This window comes from Phacochoerus africanus, chromosome 6 (assembly GCF_016906955.1).
Source record: "Phacochoerus africanus isolate WHEZ1 chromosome 6, ROS_Pafr_v1, whole genome shotgun sequence".
Taxonomy (NCBI): Eukaryota; Metazoa; Chordata; class Mammalia; order Artiodactyla; family Suidae; genus Phacochoerus; species Phacochoerus africanus.
The window spans coordinates 68,160,955-68,182,636 of NC_062549.1; the positions used below are offsets into that span (position 1 = coordinate 68,160,955).

The following is a 21,682-nucleotide window of genomic DNA, read 5'->3' on the forward strand; positions in this document are numbered from 1 at the left end:
GGAGTTCCTGTAGTGGCACAGCAGAAACAAATCCAACTAGGAACCATGAGGTTGTGAGTTCGATCCCTGGCCTTGCTCAGTGGGTTAAGGATCTGGCATTGCTGTGAGCTGTGGTGTAGGTCACAGACGCAGCACGGATCTAGCGTTGCTATGGCTGTGGTGTAGGCTGGCAGCAACAGCTCCAATTGGACCTCTAGCCTGGGAACCTCCATATGCCATGGGTACAGCCCTAAAAGGACAAAAGACACACGCACACAAAAAAACAGTTTTATTAAGATATTCAACATACCATGCAATTCACCCATTTAAAGTGTACAATTTAATGGCTATTAATATATTCGGAGTTATTCCAACATTACCACAATTAATTTTGGGACAATTTCATCACTGATTTGTGATTTTTTTTTTTAAGGATTAGAAATGTAATCAAATGCTTGAAGAAGTCTAAGGTAAATTTTTAACATTAAAAAAAAATGAGCTTAATTTATCTTTGTTGGATTATCTGTGCTATCTCAAAATCACAGTTAAAAAAGTATCACCCATCAATAAATGTTAAATGTTCAGAAGGGATAATTATCAGATATTTCCAGCTGGCTGGAATCTGAAAATATTTTTACTCTACTTTTCTGATTTCAAGTTTTACGTATACAGTTTGCGATTCACTTTGCATTTTATATGTGATTACAGGGATGACAAACAGGACATATTCCTTACCTCTGGTGTCCCACAAAATGTGGTTGTGGTGTCAGAAATAGCAATTCCTTCTTTACAAAGCCCAAAATCTGTTAAGACAACATGTCCCTGACAAATACAGGGGCAGAAAGATAAAACAAGAAATACATGGATATAAGTGGACACTTTTGGAAACCATTAGATTTTGAAATAATCATAGACTAAGAGGAAAATGCAAAAACAGTACACAGAGTTCCATGTACCCTTCCCCCAGCTTCCCCCAATGCTGACATCCTTTTTTTTTGGGGGGGTGCACCTCATCTGCAGCATGAGAAATTTCCTGGGCCAGGGATCGAACCCACGCCACAGCAGCAACCTGAGCCACAGCAGTGACAATGTGAGATCCTTAACCCGCTGAGCCACCAGGGAACTTCTGACACATAACTGTAGTATGGTGTCAAAACAGGGAAACTGACCTTGTTACCAAACTGTTAACTAGACTGCCAAGCTGTTCAGTTTTCACTTTTTTACATGCACAGATTTATGTGTGTATGTGTAGCTCTATGTGGAGAGATCTGTGTAACTACCACCACAATCAGACAGAGAACTGTCCATCACCCCACAGAACAAAAGGACTTTCTCCTGCTAACCCTTTCTCTTTGAACTCCCCTATTCCCTGGGCCCCTGTCCCCTTGCAACCACTAATCTGTTCTCCATCCCTACAGTTTTGATATTTCAAAAATGTTATATGATGGAATCATGTAGTGTGGAACCTTTGCGACTGACTCTTTTCCACTACGCATAACAACAACAAAAATTGTGAGCCAGATTTTTAAAAGACAATACTTACCACTGAATCCAAAAGAATATTTTCTGGTTTCAAGTCTCTGTCAAAAGGAAAGAAAGGCAAAACTGAATATTAACTGAAATGAAATAATAAAAAGACATTTTTACAAGTGATATTTAAACGAGTTTACCTGTACACGATTTTGATGGAGTGCAGGTAACCCAAAGCACTGGCGATTTCAGCAGCATAAAACCGAGCTCTGTGTTCAGGAAAGGACCGTTCTCTTTGTAAGTGAAAAAACAGCTGTAAAATGGGGGGGAAATGAATATCAAGATGATTCACACATAAAGAGAAACAAATATATTCTATAAAGACAAAAAGAGGATTTGTTTTTGTTACTTTAAATGTGAGATAAAAATGCACCAAAGCACAGAACCATGACTCTCCCTTGCCCGGGTCCCCCACCCACCAAGTAATCAGTCCCTTTTTCGCCAAGCATCCTGCTCCACCCCTGCTAATGTACTACTCATCTCTCTTTTACCCCTCAATCCTCAACGTGGCAGTGTCTTCACCATGCCAGGTAACCCCCTGGAAAAGACTACTAATAAAGGCCAATGAACATGATACTCTCATGTAATTACCTCCTTTTTTGGGACTGTTCCTTTATTTGAAAGAAAAAAAAAATCAAACACTATTCAGAAATTAGAAACTAGTGGCTGCTATACCAAATATATCCCAGAGATATGGTCTGTCTGAGCCAAATACTGTTTTTAGAAAAATCTAAAATAATTGGTAACACTTAGGAACTGGCAATTTTTTTTTTTTTAATTCATAGTTTTGGTTTCTTCTGGAAAGAGAAAAAAAAAAAAGGTAGGGGAGTCAGGGGAGCTCTGCACCATTAAGCCTAAATTCAATGTGGTAGCAAGCGGCTGGAGCTTAGTGGCAGCTGAACTCTCCAGTTCATTTCTTACACTTCCTAATTCTTTTTTTTTTTTTTTTCTTTTTGCCTTTTCTAGGGCAGCTCCCGCGGCATATGGAGGTTCCCTGGCTAGGGGTCTAATCGGAGCTGTAGCTGCCAGCCTACACCAGAGGCACAGCAATGCGGGATCCGAGCCACGTCTGCAACCTACACCACAGCTCATGGCAACACCAGATCCTTAACCCACTGAGCAAGGCCAGGGATCGACCTGCAACCTCATGGTTCCTAGTTGGATTCGTTAACCACTGCACCATGACAGGAACTCCCTACACTTCCTAATTCTTAATGCATTTCTTACAAGCTATCTTGTAGTCACTGGGTTACCTGGCTCCATACTTACTAACCCATACGACTGGAGCAAGTTACTAAGCTGCTCTGCACCTCATTTTTTTTGTCTTTATACAACATGACTGTTATGAAGATAAAATAACACAAAAAGGAGCCAGAGTGCTGGGCACATACTTCATATACATTAGCTACTACTGGAATAATTATCATAACAAGCAGCAGTTCCCCAACTCTATTACAATACCCTCTGATTCACAGTTTTGGAGAATATTATTAATAGATTTGGTTCAAACAAAAAAAGAGACTGTGGGAAAAAAATAAATTCTGGCTTAAGGTATAATATCTCCAGGCCTTTAACATGCTGAAACATACTGTGAATCACCAAGAAGCATGTTGTTAATCGCCAAGGGGATATAACATGAGACATTTTCCAAACTGGCTTCACCACAGAACCCTTTATTACAGGATCATCTCGTTTGAGTAATAGTTTGCACATTCTGGAAAATGACAGGCTAAAATAATACTTATATGCAACCACTGAAACAATAATTATCAATAATTACAAATCAAGTTTTGTTCTGCCTCAGTATATATTCTTCCATATAGCTCAGTGACAAAACGATGCATGACGTCTGTAGCTTCACACCAAGGTTCTCTTGCCAACCTTCCCAGCTACACCATAAGCCGCTTGCTTAGGAAAAGAGCTTTACATCTCACTTCTCCACATCCTGGGTCAGGCTGATTAGCCAGGACCTTAAATACTGTTGCTAGTCAACCAACCACTGTTTATCCCCGGCTTTGCTTTCAAAACTGATGAGAAAATTTTTGACTCTGTTCTCTTTTTTTCTAAACATTATCGATACTACAAAACTAATTATAAAACTCACCTCCCCTCCATTAACGAAATCCAGGACAAAATAAAGCTTTTCAGTTGTTTGGAAAGAATAATGTAATCCAACCAAAAAGGGATGTTTCACATTTTTCAAGAGCACATTACGTTCAGCCATAATGTGTTTTTGCTGTTAACAAAACAAAACAAAATACGTAAAGGATCAATGTGTATTCTCACCAGAAAAGAATTCTGTTCACCAAAAAATGGGTTTAGGAGAAACAAAACCATTTTACTTTACCTCTTTTCTGTTGAGAACTATTTTTTTCTGCAACACTTTGACAGCATAAAATTTTCCATCTAGTTTCCGTTTTGCAAGAAGAACCTGTTAAGGTTAAAGATTGTGCTTACTATTAGAAACTTCAATATTTTGATAGGATTCACTTATCAATAAGTCAATACTTAAATTTTGAAAAAATATTAAGTCTACAATGGACCTAGGTAATGTAATCGTTTTGCTCTGAAGATTGAAAATTATTGAGTTTATTTCTACCATTCTACTTTTACTCAGATATTTTAAAACAACTAATGATGATGTAAATAGCCATCATTTCTCTGTCACTTAATGTGCTGATGTTTATTACTAAATTTAAGTGCCCAAATCTGTACTACTTGAAAACTTTGTGCATATGTGTGTGCCAACCCTGAGTCCTGAAGAGTGTCTTTAGAAAATATTGAGGCTAATTTGCAACAACGTGGATGGACCTGGAGATTATCATACTAAGTGAAATAAGACAGAGAAAGAAAAGTATCATATGATACCACTTACATGTGGAATCTAAACTATGAAACAAGTGAACTTTTTTACAAAACAGAAACAGACTCACAGACAGGAATAAAAGAATTTATGGTTACCAAAGAGGAAAATTGGGGGGGGGGGCTAAATTAGGAGTTTGGGATTGGCAGATGTAAGCTACTGTGTATAAAATAGATAAACAAGGTCCTACTGTATAGCACAGAAAACCAAATTTGGTATCTTGTCATAAACCATAATGGAAAAGAATATATATGTATAACTGAATCACTTTACTGTACATCAGAAACTAACACAATGCTGTAAACCAACTATACATACTTCAGTTTAAAAAGATAATAATAATAATAATAAGGAAAATAAAAAAACCCAAAATATTCAGCCTATAAATGTCATGGCTACATAAAAAAAGGAGAAGAAAATGGCTTCAATGGTTTCTCTCTTTTTTTTTTCCACAGCCACACTTGTGGCATATGGAAGTACTTAGGCTAGGATAGAAACACAGCTGCACCTGCAAGCCTATACCACAGCCACAGCAACACCAGATCAGAGCTGCATCTGCAAACTATGCCGCAGCTTGTGGCAACATCAAATCCTTAACCCACTGATTGAGGCCAAGGATAGAACCCACATCCTCATGGACATTATGTCGGGTTCTTAACCCACTAAGCCACAACAGGAACTCCCAAAATGCATTTTTGTTCCAACATTTGAGTTTCTCTTACAGGTTTCAAACTCAGAAGTGTTCAGAGGAAGAAGCACCATGAATAGCTGAGGTTCTGTGATGGGCTGGGCTGCATGTAGACACTTCAAGGATTTGAAGAAATTTAGAGGATCTTGCCCCAGAAAAAAGACAGACATGCTCAAGGTTTTACAAATAAAATTTAAGAGATTCAAGATGCCCTGTAAATTGTGTAACTATTAAATGATACATTCCAAAATTTTTTGAGATGATCTGCCACAACAGCTAGTGACATTGCTGAGTCTTCCTTTTAGTATATCTATAGTCTTCCTGGCTAAAACCTGTAACCACAATCTAATCATGAGAAAAATATCAGACAAAGTCCAAAGGAGGGACACCTTACAATATACCTAACCAGTGCTTCTCAAAACTCTCAAGGTCCTCAAAAACAAGAAGCAATCTGAGAAACTGTCACAGCCAAGAGGAGCCCAAGGAGACATGACAACTGAATATAATGTGGTGTCCTGGATGGGACAAAAAAAAGGTTATTAGGTAAAAACAAAGAAAAATGGAATAAATAATGGACTTTAGTTAATAATAATGGATGAATATTGGCTCATTATTTGGAACAATGTATCATACTAACAAAGATATTACTAAATAGAGCAAAATGATGGTTTGGAAATTCTCTGATCTTTCTCTTTATTCAAAAAAAAATTTTTTTTGGTAAATTTTAAACTGTTTTTAAAGAAAATGTTTGTTATTCATAAAGATGGACTCAGTGGCTGGCATTTTTCTCATTTCTCAGTCTTTTGTTGAACATTCCTTCCTTCTTACATTTTCTTTTCAACAGCTCCCACCCCACTGACCTTTCCTTCTTGATTTTGATTGGTTCATCTTCAAGTACATTCTGAGAAAATAATTCAAAGAATGTGGCAATTAGGACATACCTTGAAGGGTAGGCATTTTTTCAGTAGATTGGTAGATTTGGAGAACAGACAGATGGTTAAGAAACAGATGGGCAAATGTAAAATGGAACCAAGACCACTCTTCACAGAAAAATTTAGAATAAAGAGAAATTGCCATTACTAATTTTAGTTGATCATGCATATTTTTCTACTTTTCAAATACATTTTGAATTTGTGTGTCTATTTGCTTTTTCTTCTTTTGTGTTTCTGGCTTTTTCTTTTTATTGTACTTTGTTGGTTTCTAATCATTTTGCAAGATTTAAATTTTTACTACACCTAACTAACATGTATGTAGAAAAACTCATAAACATTACAGTTCAGTGAATTATTGCAAAATGAACACAGTATGTAACCATTATCCAGGTAAAAAAATCAAACCCTGGAGTTCCCTTCACGGCTCAGCAGTAACAAACTTAACTAGTAACCATGAGGACACAGGTTCAATCCCTGGCCTTGCTCAGTGGGTTAAGGATCTGGTGCTGCTGTGGCTATGGCAAAAGCCAGCAGCTGCAGCTCCGATTCAATCCCTAGCCTGAGAACTTCCATATGCAGTGGGTGTGGTCCTAAAAAGCCCCCCCCCCCAAAAAAAAAAAATCAAACGCTGTCAATAGCCAGAAGCTTCCCATTTGGCCTATACTGGAAACTACTCATCCCCATCCTGCCTCAAAGGTAACCACTACTTCAATCTGCAGTAACACTGGTAAGTCTTGCCTTTTCTTGAATTTTGTGTAATTAGAATCGCACAAAGTCATCTCTGCCTGACCTCTTTCACTCTAAATTGTATAATTTGTGTTAATTTGCATTCATGTTGTGGTATTTAGCACAGGTTTCATACTTTTGCTGCTGTGCAGAAAGCTGCATTCCACAGACATACAATTATCTGCTCTCTCAGTGACATTCACATTATAAACAATGGATACTCATGCATATTCCGGCACAGGCCTTGCCTAGTACATATGTGCATGCACTCCTGGTGGTACACAGCTTGGAGGAGAATCAATGAATCACAGGTAATGTATATATTCTGTTTCAATAATTAACACTAGATTTTTAAAACATAAAAAATGAAACAGGAATAAATGGAACTAAAGACGAATAAAAATTCTTTTTTTTTTTTTTTTTTTCCTGAGGCATATGGAAGTTACCGGGCTAAGGGTTGAATTTGAGATGCAGCTGCTGCCCTACACCACAGTCCAGCAACACTGGATCTGAGACACATCTGTGACCTACGCTGCAGCTTGCAGCAGCGCCAGATCCTTAACTCACTGAGCAAGGCCAGGGATCAAATCCACATCCTCAGGGACACTACGTCGGTTCTTAACCATTGGGCCACAATAGGAATTCCCAGATGTGTAAAAACTCTATACAGAATGCTATAAAACATGATTGAGAAAAGTTAAAGATGAATTAACAAAGGGACATACTAGGGTCATGGATTGGAAGACTCAATATTGTTAAGACAATTCTCCCTAAATTGATCCACAGATTCAATGCAATCCCAATCAAAATCTAAGCTAACTTGTGGAACTTGACATGGTAATTCTAAAATTTATACTGATATGCAAAAGAGCTAAGAACAGTCTCTTGATGAGAAAAAGGAGGGATGACTTGTTCTTTTGAAGATCAGCTGTATTTTCTAGACAATGTCATATTGGCGAAAGTACAGACAACAGACTAGTGAGACAAAATATAAAATCTAGAAACAGAAATATAAAACATAAAATCTAGAAAGAGATCCATTCACATATGGACACTGAATAATGATGGAGGTTACCCTCCAGAGCAGTAGGGAAAGAATAGTCTTTTTAATAAATTGTGTAGGATCAAGAGTTTCTGTCATGGCACAGTGGAAATGAATCCGACTAGGAACCATGAGGTTTTGAGTTTGATCCCTGGGCTCTCTCAGTGGGTTAAGGATCCGGCGTTGCTGTGAGCTGTGGTGTAGGTCGCAGATGCGGCTTGGATCTGGCGTTACTGTGGCTGTGGCACAGGACAGCGGCAACAGCTCCAATTAGACCCCTACCCTGGGAACCTCCATGTGCCTTGGGTGCAGCCCTAAAAAGATAAAAGACAAAAAACAAACAAACAAACAAAAAATTGTGTGGGATCAATCGAATATCCATAGGGGGGAAAAAAAGAACTCTGATCCTATGCCTCATATTGTATGCAAGAAAAAATTACCAACAGACTCTAGATCTAAACATAAAGTTTTCAAAAGCTAATGCTTTTTGGTTTTAACAACAGACTATCTCTAACATTCCAACAGACTGCAAGCATTTTGAGAGCAAGTTCCATTTCTAAATCTCTACTGCTTAGATTAGCACAATGCCCAGCATGTAGCAGGTGGCAAATGCATGTTTGCTGAATTAATGAACACACATGGGTTTAATTTTATGGTCACAGTTTCTGGTCTCTAGGGAACTCAGAAAACAAACTAGATCTAGATACTGAAAGCTATGAATATAGCACAGTATAATTAAACACATACATATTTATTTTTACTACAGATTGAAGTATAATGCAAAAAAGAACTTAAATATATTTGATGATTCTGATACCTCCATCTATGCTACTTCTGGCCTTAAGGATTCTTGTTCCTTGGTATTGCCACACTGTCAAGCTATGTGATTCGCCTGATGTTCACTGTATGAAGAGAGACAGGGCCCTCAAACCCCCTTTCCTTCTCCAACTACTACACAGCTGCTCACTGTTGTCTTTCTGGCCTCAACTTAAACAGCAACTCTTCAAAGAAGCCATCCTTCACCAATCCATCTAAGCACAGGAGTTTTTTTTTTGCCCCCACTGCCTCTTGTCCTCTGTCTCCTCACTCTAGTCATCATTTCCTTCACAGCTCCATCAGGATGTATAACTGCTTACCTGACAGCATGTTTTTAATTGATGATTTCCCCAACTAAGTTGTAAATATCACAGAGATGAGAACTAGGTCATTTTTGTTCAATACCATCCAACCAAGGCCCAGATCATTGCTTGGCACACAGGTGCTCAACAAATACTTCTTGAATAAATAAATGTTAGGTTAGAATCTGAGTGGATGCCTTATATCCCTAATTATTTTATCAGTACTTTGAAGGTAGAGGAAGCATCTTAACTCCATAGCCTGCAACCAACAAGTCCTGGGGTCTCATGTATATAAAGCAATCCTTAAGTACTTATTTACTGAATGAGAAAATAAAAACACTCATACCTTGCCAAAGCTGCCTTTTCCAATAACTTTTAAGAAATCAAAGTCTGTTGGTTTGGCACTGAAATAAATGAATAATGATAAGAATTAGCCTCCTAAAAACTGGAAAGATGTCAACTTTTCAACATTTTTTAGCACCTCATTCTTCATTAAGTAAATGCTGGGTATACTTTAGCATAACTCCAGCTTTCACACGGGTGGCATTTCATCTTTAATATAAAATTATGAATAGTAATAATAATCTACTTTCTGATTAGCCAAGACATTTTGTAATTTTATTTAAGCCTTGTTAAGCTGAAGAAGGACTTCAATAATCGTCTCTTTGGGAGAAAAGGATATCTCCACATCTGATCTATCATTTTTTAACTCAGTGTAACAAGCCACTTTTATTAACCATAAACCTCACCAATGTTGTTAATAAGGAAACTGAACACCTATATAAATTAGTGCTACATTCCAAAGACTATCTAGTCTGGCAATTATTCTGAAAAGGAAGTTACTAGCCAGAATACCTAGTAAAGTCACTAAGAAAATTTCCTGAAGGAGAAAAGTCATCACACTGTTTTCCATACATATGTTAAAGACAAAAGAACTCTGCTTATTCTCATCGATGGTAATGTAGAAAACCCAGGAGAAGAGAAGGCAAAGGAATACTAAGACTGTCCTTTTATTTACATTAATCTTGGGTTAAAAACAGCATTGAGGAGTTCCCGCCGTGGCACAGTGGTTAACGAATCCGACTAGGAACCATGAGGTTGCGGGTTCAGTCCCTGCCCTTGCTCAGTGGGTTAAGGATCCGGCGTTGCCATGAGCTGTGGTGTAGGTTGCAGACGCAGCTCGGATCCCACGTTGCTGTGGCTCTGGCGTAGGCTGGTGGCTACAGCTCCGATTGGACTCCTAGCCTGGGAACCTCCATATGCCACGGGAGCGGCCCAAAGAAATAGCAAAAAGACAAAAAACAAAACAAAACAAAACAAAAAAACCAGCATTGACTGTATCCGGCAAAGGCACATGAATGCAAAAAGTTGATTATAAGCAGCTGAAAGAGCTGTTTTCTTTAATACCGTATGAATTCCTAAGTTGTACTAGAGAGAATGAAATGACTTTGTTCAGATTTTAAATGTGCTTCAATTCATTATTAAAAGAAATAGTCAATTCAAACATGAGAGTAACACTAGGTCTGGGTTAAATAATAACAGTTCAAGATTAGGGAAATAAACAGTTAACTAAGTTTAGATGTTTTTCTTCTTCAAGAACCTGCTCTTTAGACTAGTTATTCAGTTCTTTATCAATATGCTGAAATACTGAAATAATTTTTTGAACAGATGTAATAATGTAAAAAACACTCAAATCCTTCAAACATACTAAACATACCAACCGAGGCCATATCCAAGGCCCACTGTTAACTGCTGGTGATGAACCCTAAATGAAACCAATTTTCTCTCTCTCTCTCTCTCTCTTTTTTTTGTTTTTGGCTGAATCTGTGGCATGCAACAGTTCCCAGGCCATGGATAAGCAATGAGATCCTGCTGTATAGCACAGGGAACTATATCTAGTCACTTGTGATGGAAGATGATGGAAGATAATGTGAGAAAAAGAACATATATATGTGTGACTGGGTCACTTTGCTGTACAGTAGAAACTGACAGAGCACTGTAAATCAACTGTAACAGAAAAAATAAAAATCATTTAAAAAAAGTTCCCAGGCCAGAGATCAAACCCATGTCACAGCATCAACCTGAGACACTGCAGTGACAGCACCGGATTCTTAACCCACTGTCCCACAGGATAACTCTGAAGGCAATTTTCCATTTTGTGCTGCCTGACAAACTCATTGCAATGATAATAGAAAAGATGTTCAAAACTAAACTCCTTCTTCCAGTTACCATCCTATTTCTTTGCTTTCCTTTGCAGCAAAACACTTCAAGTACATTGTCTAAACTCACTCTCTACACCTGCTAACCTCTTTTCTAGTTCCCTCTTGAACCCTTTCCTGTCACACCTGTACCCACCCCACCATGGAAACTTCCTACAAAGGTCACCAATGACTTATCAAATCCAGTGGTCAATTCTCAATCTTCATCTTACCTGCCCTACCAGCAACATCGACAGGGTTTTTTTTTACTGCCTTTCTTTACCTGCTTTTGCGACACCACATTCCTGGTTTTCCTCCTATTTTACTATTCCTTCTTTAAGGAGGCTCCAGTAGCATTTGTCCTATCTGTCTAGACTCATTCTCTAAGTGGACCAAAAAGGCAAGGGAAGCATGGTATCTGAGATTAAAGATAGACTACTCTCGAATTAATCCAGTAAATCTGGAAGGGTAATTACAAAGAAGGAGTCACACTACACTTCTCCTCCAATCCAGGGCAGACATCACTCTCTGTCAGGGCTCTCCTCAAACTGAGCCAAGCAGCAGCCCTGGCCTCCTTCTTTGTATTCCAATGAATTGGTGGAGCTGACACTTGAGATGAAGGCTACATTTGCCACTCCTGGCGTTCCTCAGAATGTTTCCCCTGTGTTCAAGTAATGATGGGACTATGGGAGAAACTGGATAAAGAAAGTTCAATAGCCTTTCAAATGCTAATGTCCATCAAGACGCATCCTGAACAAGCTGACAAATAACTAGGGTTGTACCAATGACACTGAGCACCAGGAGAATACCAATTAGGCCTGCACGGATGCTACTGCGAGAGTAATTCCCAAGTACCTCCCAGGACTTACAGTCCCCTGGGAAAGATGGTCTCTTGATCTTCTGCACAGGCACACACACACATCAGGAAAGCAACACTGGCAAAATAGCAGAACCCAACCAACAACCTGTGGATTAAAATCTCCTCAGAGCTCTAAGACAAAGAGGAGCTAGAGCAGTATATTAGGCAAGCACATGACAGTACTATATTCGCTGCAACTACAGTTCTATCTCACAGGCTTCCAGTTAAACTGGTACGATTATGCACATCTGCACATCCACAAAAAGTATCCTCCTCAAATCCAGTTAGCTTGAAACAAATTAAACCTACTGAGGATTTCCAGATGGTCCCAGGTTGATGTTCTGTGAGGTAGAGTGTAGCTGTTGGGAGGTAAAAAAAAAAAAAAAAAAAAAAAAAAGAATTTAACATTCTTACTGGAGCTTCAATGGTTATCAATCAATGGATATTTCTGAAATAAAATATACATAACTGGGCCACAGACAATTTCTTATTTGCCATGTAAAAAAACCCTGAAGCCCTGATTTTTAATAAATGCATAGACTTTTGGAAAAATATACAATAAATATAAATAAACATGTTGAAGATAAATTTCAAGAGCAGTTGTAAGGGAAAAGGTAAGGCAGAAGTCAAGCTTAAAGTTGGCAAATGAATGAAGTACACCGGGAAGTTCCTTGGAAGAGGTAGGCAATAAAAACACGATTTAAGAGGGATCATTTTTACATTAAAAAATTGGTTTAAAATAGCTTTTATTTTAATTTTCAAATACTTTTTTTTCTTTTTAGGGCCTCACCCTTGGCGTATGGAAGTTCCCAGGCTAGGGGTTGGATCAGAGCTGCAGCTGACGGCCTACCCCCACAGCCACAGCCACACCAGATTGGAGCCACATTTGCAACCTATGCTGCAGCTTGTGGCAACGCTGGATCCTTAACCCACTGAGAGAGGCCAGGTATTGAACCTGCATCCTCATGGCTACTAGTCAGGTTCTTAACCTGCTGAGCTCAATGGGAATGCCTCGAATACTTTTTAATAAGCTACCATTAATGATAGAAAATGATCATATGATGATAAAGACTGCAAATGCTGGACTGAAGTTTTAATTTGAGGGGAGGTAGATTTATTTCTAAGCTTATTTGTAATTCCACCATTGCGGTAGTATTATAATTTTAGATAGGCTTTCTTCTTAACAACACTTCAAGTAAATTTAATCTGTTATTAACTTAAAAGCTAATCTTTACTCACCTAGTGTACCATAAATTAAAAATTCTAGCACACTAATAATTAGCTAGAAATTTAACTCAAAATCCTCAAAGATTAATCTAATGATCCTTTTATAGTGAGTATTTTTCACAAAAGCCAAATGTGAGTTAACTGTTTCACATAAACTCACTTGGAAATTCTTTATACATTCAGAGAATTAGAGATGTCTCAAATATGCAAACTTTTACTAAAGCTCTATATAATTACATTTCATATGAGCTATAGATATGAAACAAGCTTTTAAAAACTTCTCTTTAATCAGAATCTACATTTTTTTATCTAAGCACTTTTTTTTCTTTTTTCTTTTTTTGCTTTTTATGGCTGCACCCAGGGCATATGGAAGTTCCCAGGCTGGGGGTGGACGGAGCTACAGCTGCCAGCCTACAGCACAGCCACAACAATGCAGGATCCAAGCTGCATCTGTGACCTATACCACAGTTCACGGCAATGCCAGATCCCCTACCCACTAAGCAAGGCCAGGGATCCAACCTGCATCCTCATGGATACTAGTCAGACTCGTTTCTGCTGCACCAACAATGGGAACTTCTCCAAGCAGTTTCTTATAAGAGACATATATATTCCCACTTAAATTCATGTGAAACCTACCATCTTCAGAATACAAGTTTTTTTTTTTTTAAATAAAAGGCCAACGATCTTAAGTACAACACATTTCTTAAGAAATAACGTTGGCACCAGCTTTTCAGTGACAAACAAATGTACTTCTTACTAATATCTTTATATGAAAACTCTTCATATAATAAATTTTCAATCCCAAGACAGAAATATAAGGAAGTGTAATAGTCTAGCTCAAGACAAAAACAAATGTATAAACATTCTAGTTCATTAGATGAGGTTTGTCCTGTTGTGGCATAACTTTAACATGAAGTAAGCTTCCCCCATCTCAGTTTTTCTGAGATACAACTGACATACTGCACTGTATAAGTTTCAGATATACAGCATAATGATTTGACTTACATATATCATGATTTTGTTTAAGTACCATAGCATTCCACACAATCTGATAACAAGTTGTAATTTCAATGAACTTATTCTTTTAATGAATATGCAGAGAACAGAAAAAACATTCAATGAAATGTTCTATAAGTAAGATTAGGGAAGCAAATTAAGTGTCGATTAGGAGTTTCAGTTATGACTCAGCAGGTTAAGAACCCAACTAGGATCCATGAGGATGCAGGTTTGATCCCTGGCCTAGCTCAGTGGATTAAGGATCTGGCGCTGCTGCAAGCTGTGGTTGTGGTATAGACCGGCAGCTGCAGCTCCGATTCTGCCCCTAGCCTGGGAACTTCCATGTGTTGAAAGTGCAGCCCTAAAAAGAAAAAAAAAAGTGTGGATTAAACAATAACAAGGATAACCTGTCCCGTGAATTACATTAATATGTAATAAGATTTTATTATTTGGTATTTTTCAAATGGAGCACGTTTCTGAAAAAATAATGAAAATTTCTGGGATATACAATTAGATAATTTTTTACTATATTATTATTTTTAAAGATTATATTTAATTACTAAACTGAGGGTAAGGTATATTTCTTATCAGAATGAACATTAATAAAAAAAATAAGTTTCTTGGAGTTCCTGCTGGAGCACAGTGGGATAAGAATCTGACTGCAGCAGTTTGGATCACCACAGAGGAAAGGGTTTGATCCCTGGCCCGGTGCAGTGGGTTAAAGGATCTGGCATTGCTGCAGCTGTAGTGTAGGTCACAGCTGTAGCTCAGATTCAATCCCTGGCCCAGGAACTTCCATATGCCACAGGTACGGCAATTAAAAAAAAAAAAAAAAGTAAGTTTCTTGGCTTCTGTTTTTCTGTCTATAAATAAGGAGGTTCAGATGCCCTCCAAGATACTTTCCAGGTGTTAAGTTCATTTAATTATCCAGTTAGAAGTCCTTGATAAATAGTTACAACTGAGGTGAGGGGATGAAGGAACCTGATGAAGGCAGTCAAAAGATATAAACTTCCAGGAATTCCCGTCGTGGCGCAGTGGTTAACGAATCCGACTAGGAACCACGGGGTTGCGGGTTCGATCCCTGTCCTTGCTCAGTGGGTTAACGATCCGGCATTGCCGTAAGCTGTGGTGTGGGTTGCAGAATCGGCTCGGATCCTGCGTTGCTGTGGCTCTGGCGTAGGCTGGCGGCTACAGCTCCAATTAGACCCCTAGCCTGGGAACCTCCATATGCCGCTGGAGCGGCCCAAGAAATGGCAAAAAGACCAAAAAAAAAAAAGATATAAACTTACAGTTATAAGATAAATAAATACCGGGGATATAGTAATAGACAACATGATAGTATAATTAACACTGCTCTATGTTATATATATGAAAGTTGTTAAGAGAGCAAATCCTAAGTTTTCATTACAAGGGAAAAAAATTTTTTTCTCTTTAAGTTTGTATAATGAAATCTTAAGCAATATTCTTGAATTCTTCAGTCTAAGAATTTCTTAGTCTGTTTTTTCTTCAAAGAGCATTCCCCTATAGCAAGTCAAGACATTCTTTACATGATCTAAACTTACATACTCTCAACATGATTAATAAAAAAACATGGAAAATCATGGTTACATAAATTTTACTCTTTAAAATATTTCTGAATGGTTTCATCTTTTTCAATTAAAAATATATACTCTTAATTGGAAAAATGTGAAAAGTATTAGGAAGATGTTTTTAAAAATCCATGAGCTTACTGACAGATGATTTTACAAATATTTATAGCACTTTCATGGTCTTTGCATAACTTCTAAAAACTGATCACGTTGTATAAATTTGCATAAAAATTTTATACCCCAGAGTTCCCTTCGTGGTGCAGTGGTTAACGGATCCGACTAGGAACCATGAGGTTTCTGGTTTGATCCCTGCCCTCGCTCAGTGGGTTAAGGATCCGGCATTGCCGTGAGCTGTTGGGTAGGTCACAGATGCGGCTCGGATCCCAAGTTGCTGCGGCTCTGGCGTAGGCCAGCGGCTAGAGCTCCGATTAGACCCCTAGCCTGGGAACCTCCCTATGCCGTGTGAAGCAGCCCTAGAAAAGGCAAAAAGACAAAAACAAAAATAAAAAAATTTTTATACCCTGATTTAATAGTATGTCAAGACCTAAAATATTAGCATCTTTAAGAATACTTTTAAAATGTACAATATATAGAGACAACTACTATTTTCAATGAATATTTAAAAGGATCCTAACTTCTCAGTATAAATCATACTAAAATGAACATCTTCATTTTTTCCTATGTGGAGGATTATTTCATTTGCATTGACTCCTGAGTAACATGATTTTCATGTTTGATACATATTGCCAAATTTGCTTTCCAAAAGAGTTGCATAAAACTGTAACACCAGTAATACCCAAAGATGCTCATCTTACCTTACCCTTATTAGTCCTGGTGTATTTTATTTACATTTTTGTTAATTTGGTAGAAAAAAAAAATCTCTCATTTAAAAGTTTCATTTGCTAATGGCAACAAGGTTGAACATTTCCCCACACATTTGTTAACTAAGAACATCTCTTCATCTCCCTTTTCCTTTCACCTCCTCAGTCTTAAATACCATTGTTTTCAAAAATCCATTTGTAGGAGCTTTTTTTTTTTTTTTTTTAACATACACATTATTCCTTCTTCTACTTTATTTGTTACATGTTTTCCCAGTTTGTGGTTTCTCTTTTGACCAACAGCACAGATACAAAATTAAAATATTCTTTTACATTGTCCTAGGAGCAACTATGTCATAGATGTGAGAGTTAAATCTGTTCACTTAAGTAAGAATCCTTTTAGAGTGTCAGAGAAAGAAAATTACTACTTTCTATCAGTCACATCTATTTTTCAAATGAAGATTTTTAGCTGTGGGACAGTAATGTTTCAAGGCCTGACATTATCTTTTAAATCACAAAAACATAAATGTAACAAAATTAAAAGATATTATGAAAAAAAATGTACACCTCTGATTTTTATGTATATAGTTAACAATAGTATTAATTTTGAATTATAAAGGCATTATCATATTTATTTAACATTTGTAACTATACTTTTAATTGCTACATAATAATCCTTTGAGTTAATTACTATAATTTATGTTTCTAAACATAACTTTCTAAAGTATATGTTGAAAATATCTTCATAAGCAGGCACAAGCTTATTATATTTATCACAATTAATTAAAAAAGAATATAATATTCTGTTCTTTATTAAGAACGTGATTATGTGCATATAACTACAGCAACAGAAGCTCGTTGATGCCAACCAGCACATGTGTACTGACTGCTCTACATATCAAAACCTGACAACTCAAAAAAAGAGGAGTGTTTTCTGGCTGAAAAGGGATTTCCTGCTGGCCAAAATTCAAAACGATAGTTTCAAGTACGGTGATGATGATGAAGATAGATGATGATCAAAAACTAAGGAGGTAAAGTGAAGAAAGCAAAACACAAACTTTATAATCTACATAATTAGATAATTTTTAAAATTTCCATATATTAAGAGATTAGAAAGGGAATCATTAAAATGTCAAAAATTACTGGTTATGGTTGCTGGTAATATGGGTAAGACTTCTAAATTACTATTTTTCAAAATATCTATATTACTTTTTACTATGAAAAAGTACTCATTTTATAAATTTTATAAGAAATAGTAATCAGTAAGAAGTGTACACATTTGTTTTAAAGAATTCAAAAGAGTAGAAAATCTACAATGGATGAAATTACTGTGTTTTAAGTAAATGTCCTAAAGTGGCCAATAATTTCATCTTTGGGGAATGGTATTTTTTTCTGTTAAAAAATACAATTCCTCTTACTACCTTCTGAGTACTTCTTTCATCCTCATCTTCAGATGGATCTGACTGATGTTTTGGACTGTCCATTTGAAGGAATGCTCTGACATCTGGACTAAAAACAAAAATTAACTTTATTATGACTTTGCATTTCTACAGCTTTTCTCGCTGTAAACATGAAAATAAAAGTAACTATAGTAGAATTTGTAGTAAGAAAGCCAAACAAAATCCATTAATAATCATTATTAAGAAAGGAATAAGCAAATTAATTTTTAAAAATAGGGAATCTAATAAGCAAATGGGCAAAGGCATAAACAGTTCATAAAAGAGAAAACTCAAATGGTATATAAGGAAATTTATGAAGATACCAAACTTCATTAATAATCAGAAAAATACAAATTAAAACAATGAGCAATCACTTTATGTCCACTAGTCAGGAAAATTTAGAAGAACACATAACACCAAAAGTTGGTAGGGATATAAGGAAAGGAACACCGTCACGTATTGCTGGTGAGGATGTAAAATGAACCAACTTTTCTGAAAAGCAATGTGGCAATATTTGGTTAAGCTGAGTATCCATTTTCCCTGGGGCCAGAAATTCCAGTTCTAAGAATAAACCACAGAAAATACTATGTACAGGTTCAGTGAAAGACATGTTAACTAGGATACTGATTGCAATATTCTCTAAAGTTGTGAATCAGAAGCAAAACAGCCAGCAACCACTAGGGAAATGAGTAAGCAAGCTATGGTAACTGCCTGCAGAGAGTACCAGTCAACAGTCAGCAGTCAGAAATGAGGAAACACAGCACAGCACCGTTTATGCAGATATGTTAAACACTCACACAAAGCAACAGTTGATAAACTAGTAGCCAAAGACATATAACAAACACGTTGAATTGGGCATCAACAGTGGGGAAAGAAGAAATAAGAAAAAAAATGGGCTAAAATAAAAGAGGGGCTTTGCATGAACCAATGACAATCCTGAGGAATGATTAAATCTCCACATCTAAGGTACCTCTTCCCAAATTGTTCTTTTGGGGGGGGCTTTTTAAAAAGTTGATGTGTTAATCCAAAACTCTTAATTTCTCTCTCCCTCCCACTGCTACCCCATCCCCTGCTATTTTCCCTTTTGGTAATGATAAGTTTGTTTTCAATGTCTGATTCTATTTCTGTTTTGTAAATATGCTTATTTGTATCATTTTTTTTTAGACTCCACATATAAATGATATTTGTCTTCCCCTGTGTGACTTCACTTAAATATGATAATCTCTAGGTCCCTATCACTGCAGATGGCATTCATTTTTTTTTATGGCTGAGTAACACTCCATTGTATATAGGTACAACTTCTTTATCCATTCCCGTTGATGGACATTTAGGTTGCTTCCATGCCTTGGTTATGGTAAATAATGCTGTTATGAACATTGGGGTGCATGCATCTTTTGGAATTAGGGCTTTCTCAGGATATATGCCCAGGAGTGGGATTGCAGGATCACATGATAACTCTAAGTTTATTTTTTTTTAAGGAACCTCCATAGTGTTTGGGATTAACAGATACACACTAGTATATATAAACAAGGACCAACTGCAAGGCACAGGGAACTGTATTCAGTATCTTATAAAAATCTATAATGGAAAAGAATCTGAAAAAGAATATGTGTGTGTGTGTATAAAACTGAATCACTTCACTGTACACCTAAAACTAACACAATACTGCAAATTAACTATACTTCAATTAAAAAAAAGTTTAAAAAGTTGAGATATAATTGACATATAACATTAGTTCCAGATGTATAACATAATGCTTCAATACTTGTATATATTGTGTAATGACCACCACACATACACATTTTTTACCCATTTTTTTGATTGTGTGATATGAACTTTTAATCTACTCTCTCAGCTAGTTGTAAACATGTGACACACATTATTAACTATAGTCACCATGCTATACAGTTACATCCCATGACATTTATTTTATAACTGAAAGTTCGTACCTTTTGACAACCTCCATCCATTTCACCTACCCCCTACCTCTGGCAACCACCAATGTGTTCTCCGTATCAATGACTACAAATTTGGGTTTCTGAAAGATTTCACACTTAAGTGAATTCACATGGTATTCATCTTTCTCTAACAGTTCACTTAGCACAGTGCCCTCCATGTCCATCCATGTTGTCACAGATGGCAAGACTTCCAAACTGTTCATAATAATTAAATACAAATAATATACACTCATTTTAAAAAATTGAGAAAGACGAAAAATAATTTTTAAAAGGGGAGAGGCTGGTGGAAACATGAAAGGGTACAACCACTGTGGAAAGCAGGCAATTCCTTGAAAAGCTGAACACAGCTACTGTATGACCCAGCAATTCCACTCTTAAGTATATACCCAAAAGAAATAAAAATACATATTCACACAAAAACTCACAAACATATATTCACAGCAGCATTATTCATAACAGCCAAAAAGTGAAAACAACCCAAATGTCAATTCAAATGATAAACAGATAAACAAAATGTGGCATATTCATGTAATGGGATATTATTCAACCATGAAAAGGAACAAAATACTGCTACATGTTACAATATGAATGAACTTCAAAAACATTATGCTAAATGAACAAAGGAAGATTTTTAAAAGGTCATATATATGATTCCATTTATATGAAATACCCCTAATAGGTAAATCCATAAAAATATAAAGTAGATGAATGGTTGCCAAGGGTTGGGTGAAAGGAGAGGTTAGAAAATCGTTACTTTCTGGAGTGATGTTACTGTTAGTTTAGACTTGGGGTGATAGAATAAGATAATGATGATGATTGTACAGCACTGCAACTATACTAAAAACCACTGAACTGTAGACTTTAAAAATAGATAAAACTGTAGACTAAAAATTTACATTATGTGAGTTTTATTTAAAAAAAAGTTTTAAGGGGGGGTGAGAGTCTTCATTCTTAACACACAGGCAACTACTATTTACTTTTGGTCAATTATATTTGGGTCTTTTTCTCTGCATAGTTAAATGAATGCTATATTTCAAGTATTTTATTTTACTGTTCTTAACCTACAAATTACATCAAAAGGACTTCACCATGTTGTTAAAAATATTTTGTTATCAGTTTTGAAAGGTGTATGATATTGTATTAATATGGATACACTAAAAGTTACTCAATGATTCTTTCACTTTAGAGTATGTATATATATGTATATATATGGCTTCCAACTTTTGACTGTACAATTTTCACTACTATAAATAATGTTGCAGTAGACAAACATAGTGTACACTAGAACTGCACTTATGATTTTCACTACACATTTTAAAAAAATATTTGGTCTGAATTATAAACCATTTTTAGGCTCTAAGTAGTTTGCTTAGCTAATTTCCAGGGAGGTTATGCCAATTTCTACTCTCTCTCCTAACAAGACATGAACATCCTGAAGACTCTCTTCACCCCCAATTAAACATTAGTTTATATTAGCACCTCTCATAGTTCAATATGTGAAAAATTTTAAAGAGAGGGAACTCAATTATATTAGTAATTAGTGAAATGCAAATTAAAGCAACAGTAAGATACCAGGACACACTCACTAGAACTGAAAATTCTAGTTTTGAAATTAGAACTAGAGGAGCTCCTGTCGTGGCTCAGTGGTTAACGAATCCGACTAGGAACCATGAGGTTGCGGGTTCAATCCCTGGCCTTGCTCAGTGGGTTAAGGATCCAG

General features: G+C 36.5%; 1 protein-coding gene across 3 annotated transcripts in view; it reads right to left on the reverse strand.

The window, feature by feature from the left end:
* Positions 1 to 21,682, reverse strand: part of SGK3 (serum/glucocorticoid regulated kinase family member 3) — a 130,765-nt gene that overhangs the window by 14,958 nt on the left and 94,125 nt on the right. For 2 of the 3 annotated variants that reach the window (XM_047783822.1, XM_047783821.1), the window contains exons 6-13: positions 17,987 to 18,074; positions 12,245 to 12,294; positions 9,225 to 9,282; positions 3,857 to 3,940; positions 3,614 to 3,745; positions 1,650 to 1,762; positions 1,523 to 1,559; positions 715 to 801 (exon numbers count right to left, since the gene is read on the reverse strand). In XM_047783822.1, the coding sequence (XP_047639778.1) occupies positions 715 to 801; positions 1,523 to 1,559; positions 1,650 to 1,762; positions 3,614 to 3,745; positions 3,857 to 3,940; positions 9,225 to 9,282; positions 12,245 to 12,294; positions 17,987 to 18,074 (649 nt within the window). The remainder of the gene's footprint in view (positions 1 to 714; positions 802 to 1,522; positions 1,560 to 1,649; positions 1,763 to 3,613; positions 3,746 to 3,856; positions 3,941 to 9,224; positions 9,283 to 12,244; positions 12,295 to 17,986; positions 18,075 to 21,682) is intronic. The other variant, XM_047783823.1, reaches the window with a different exon arrangement.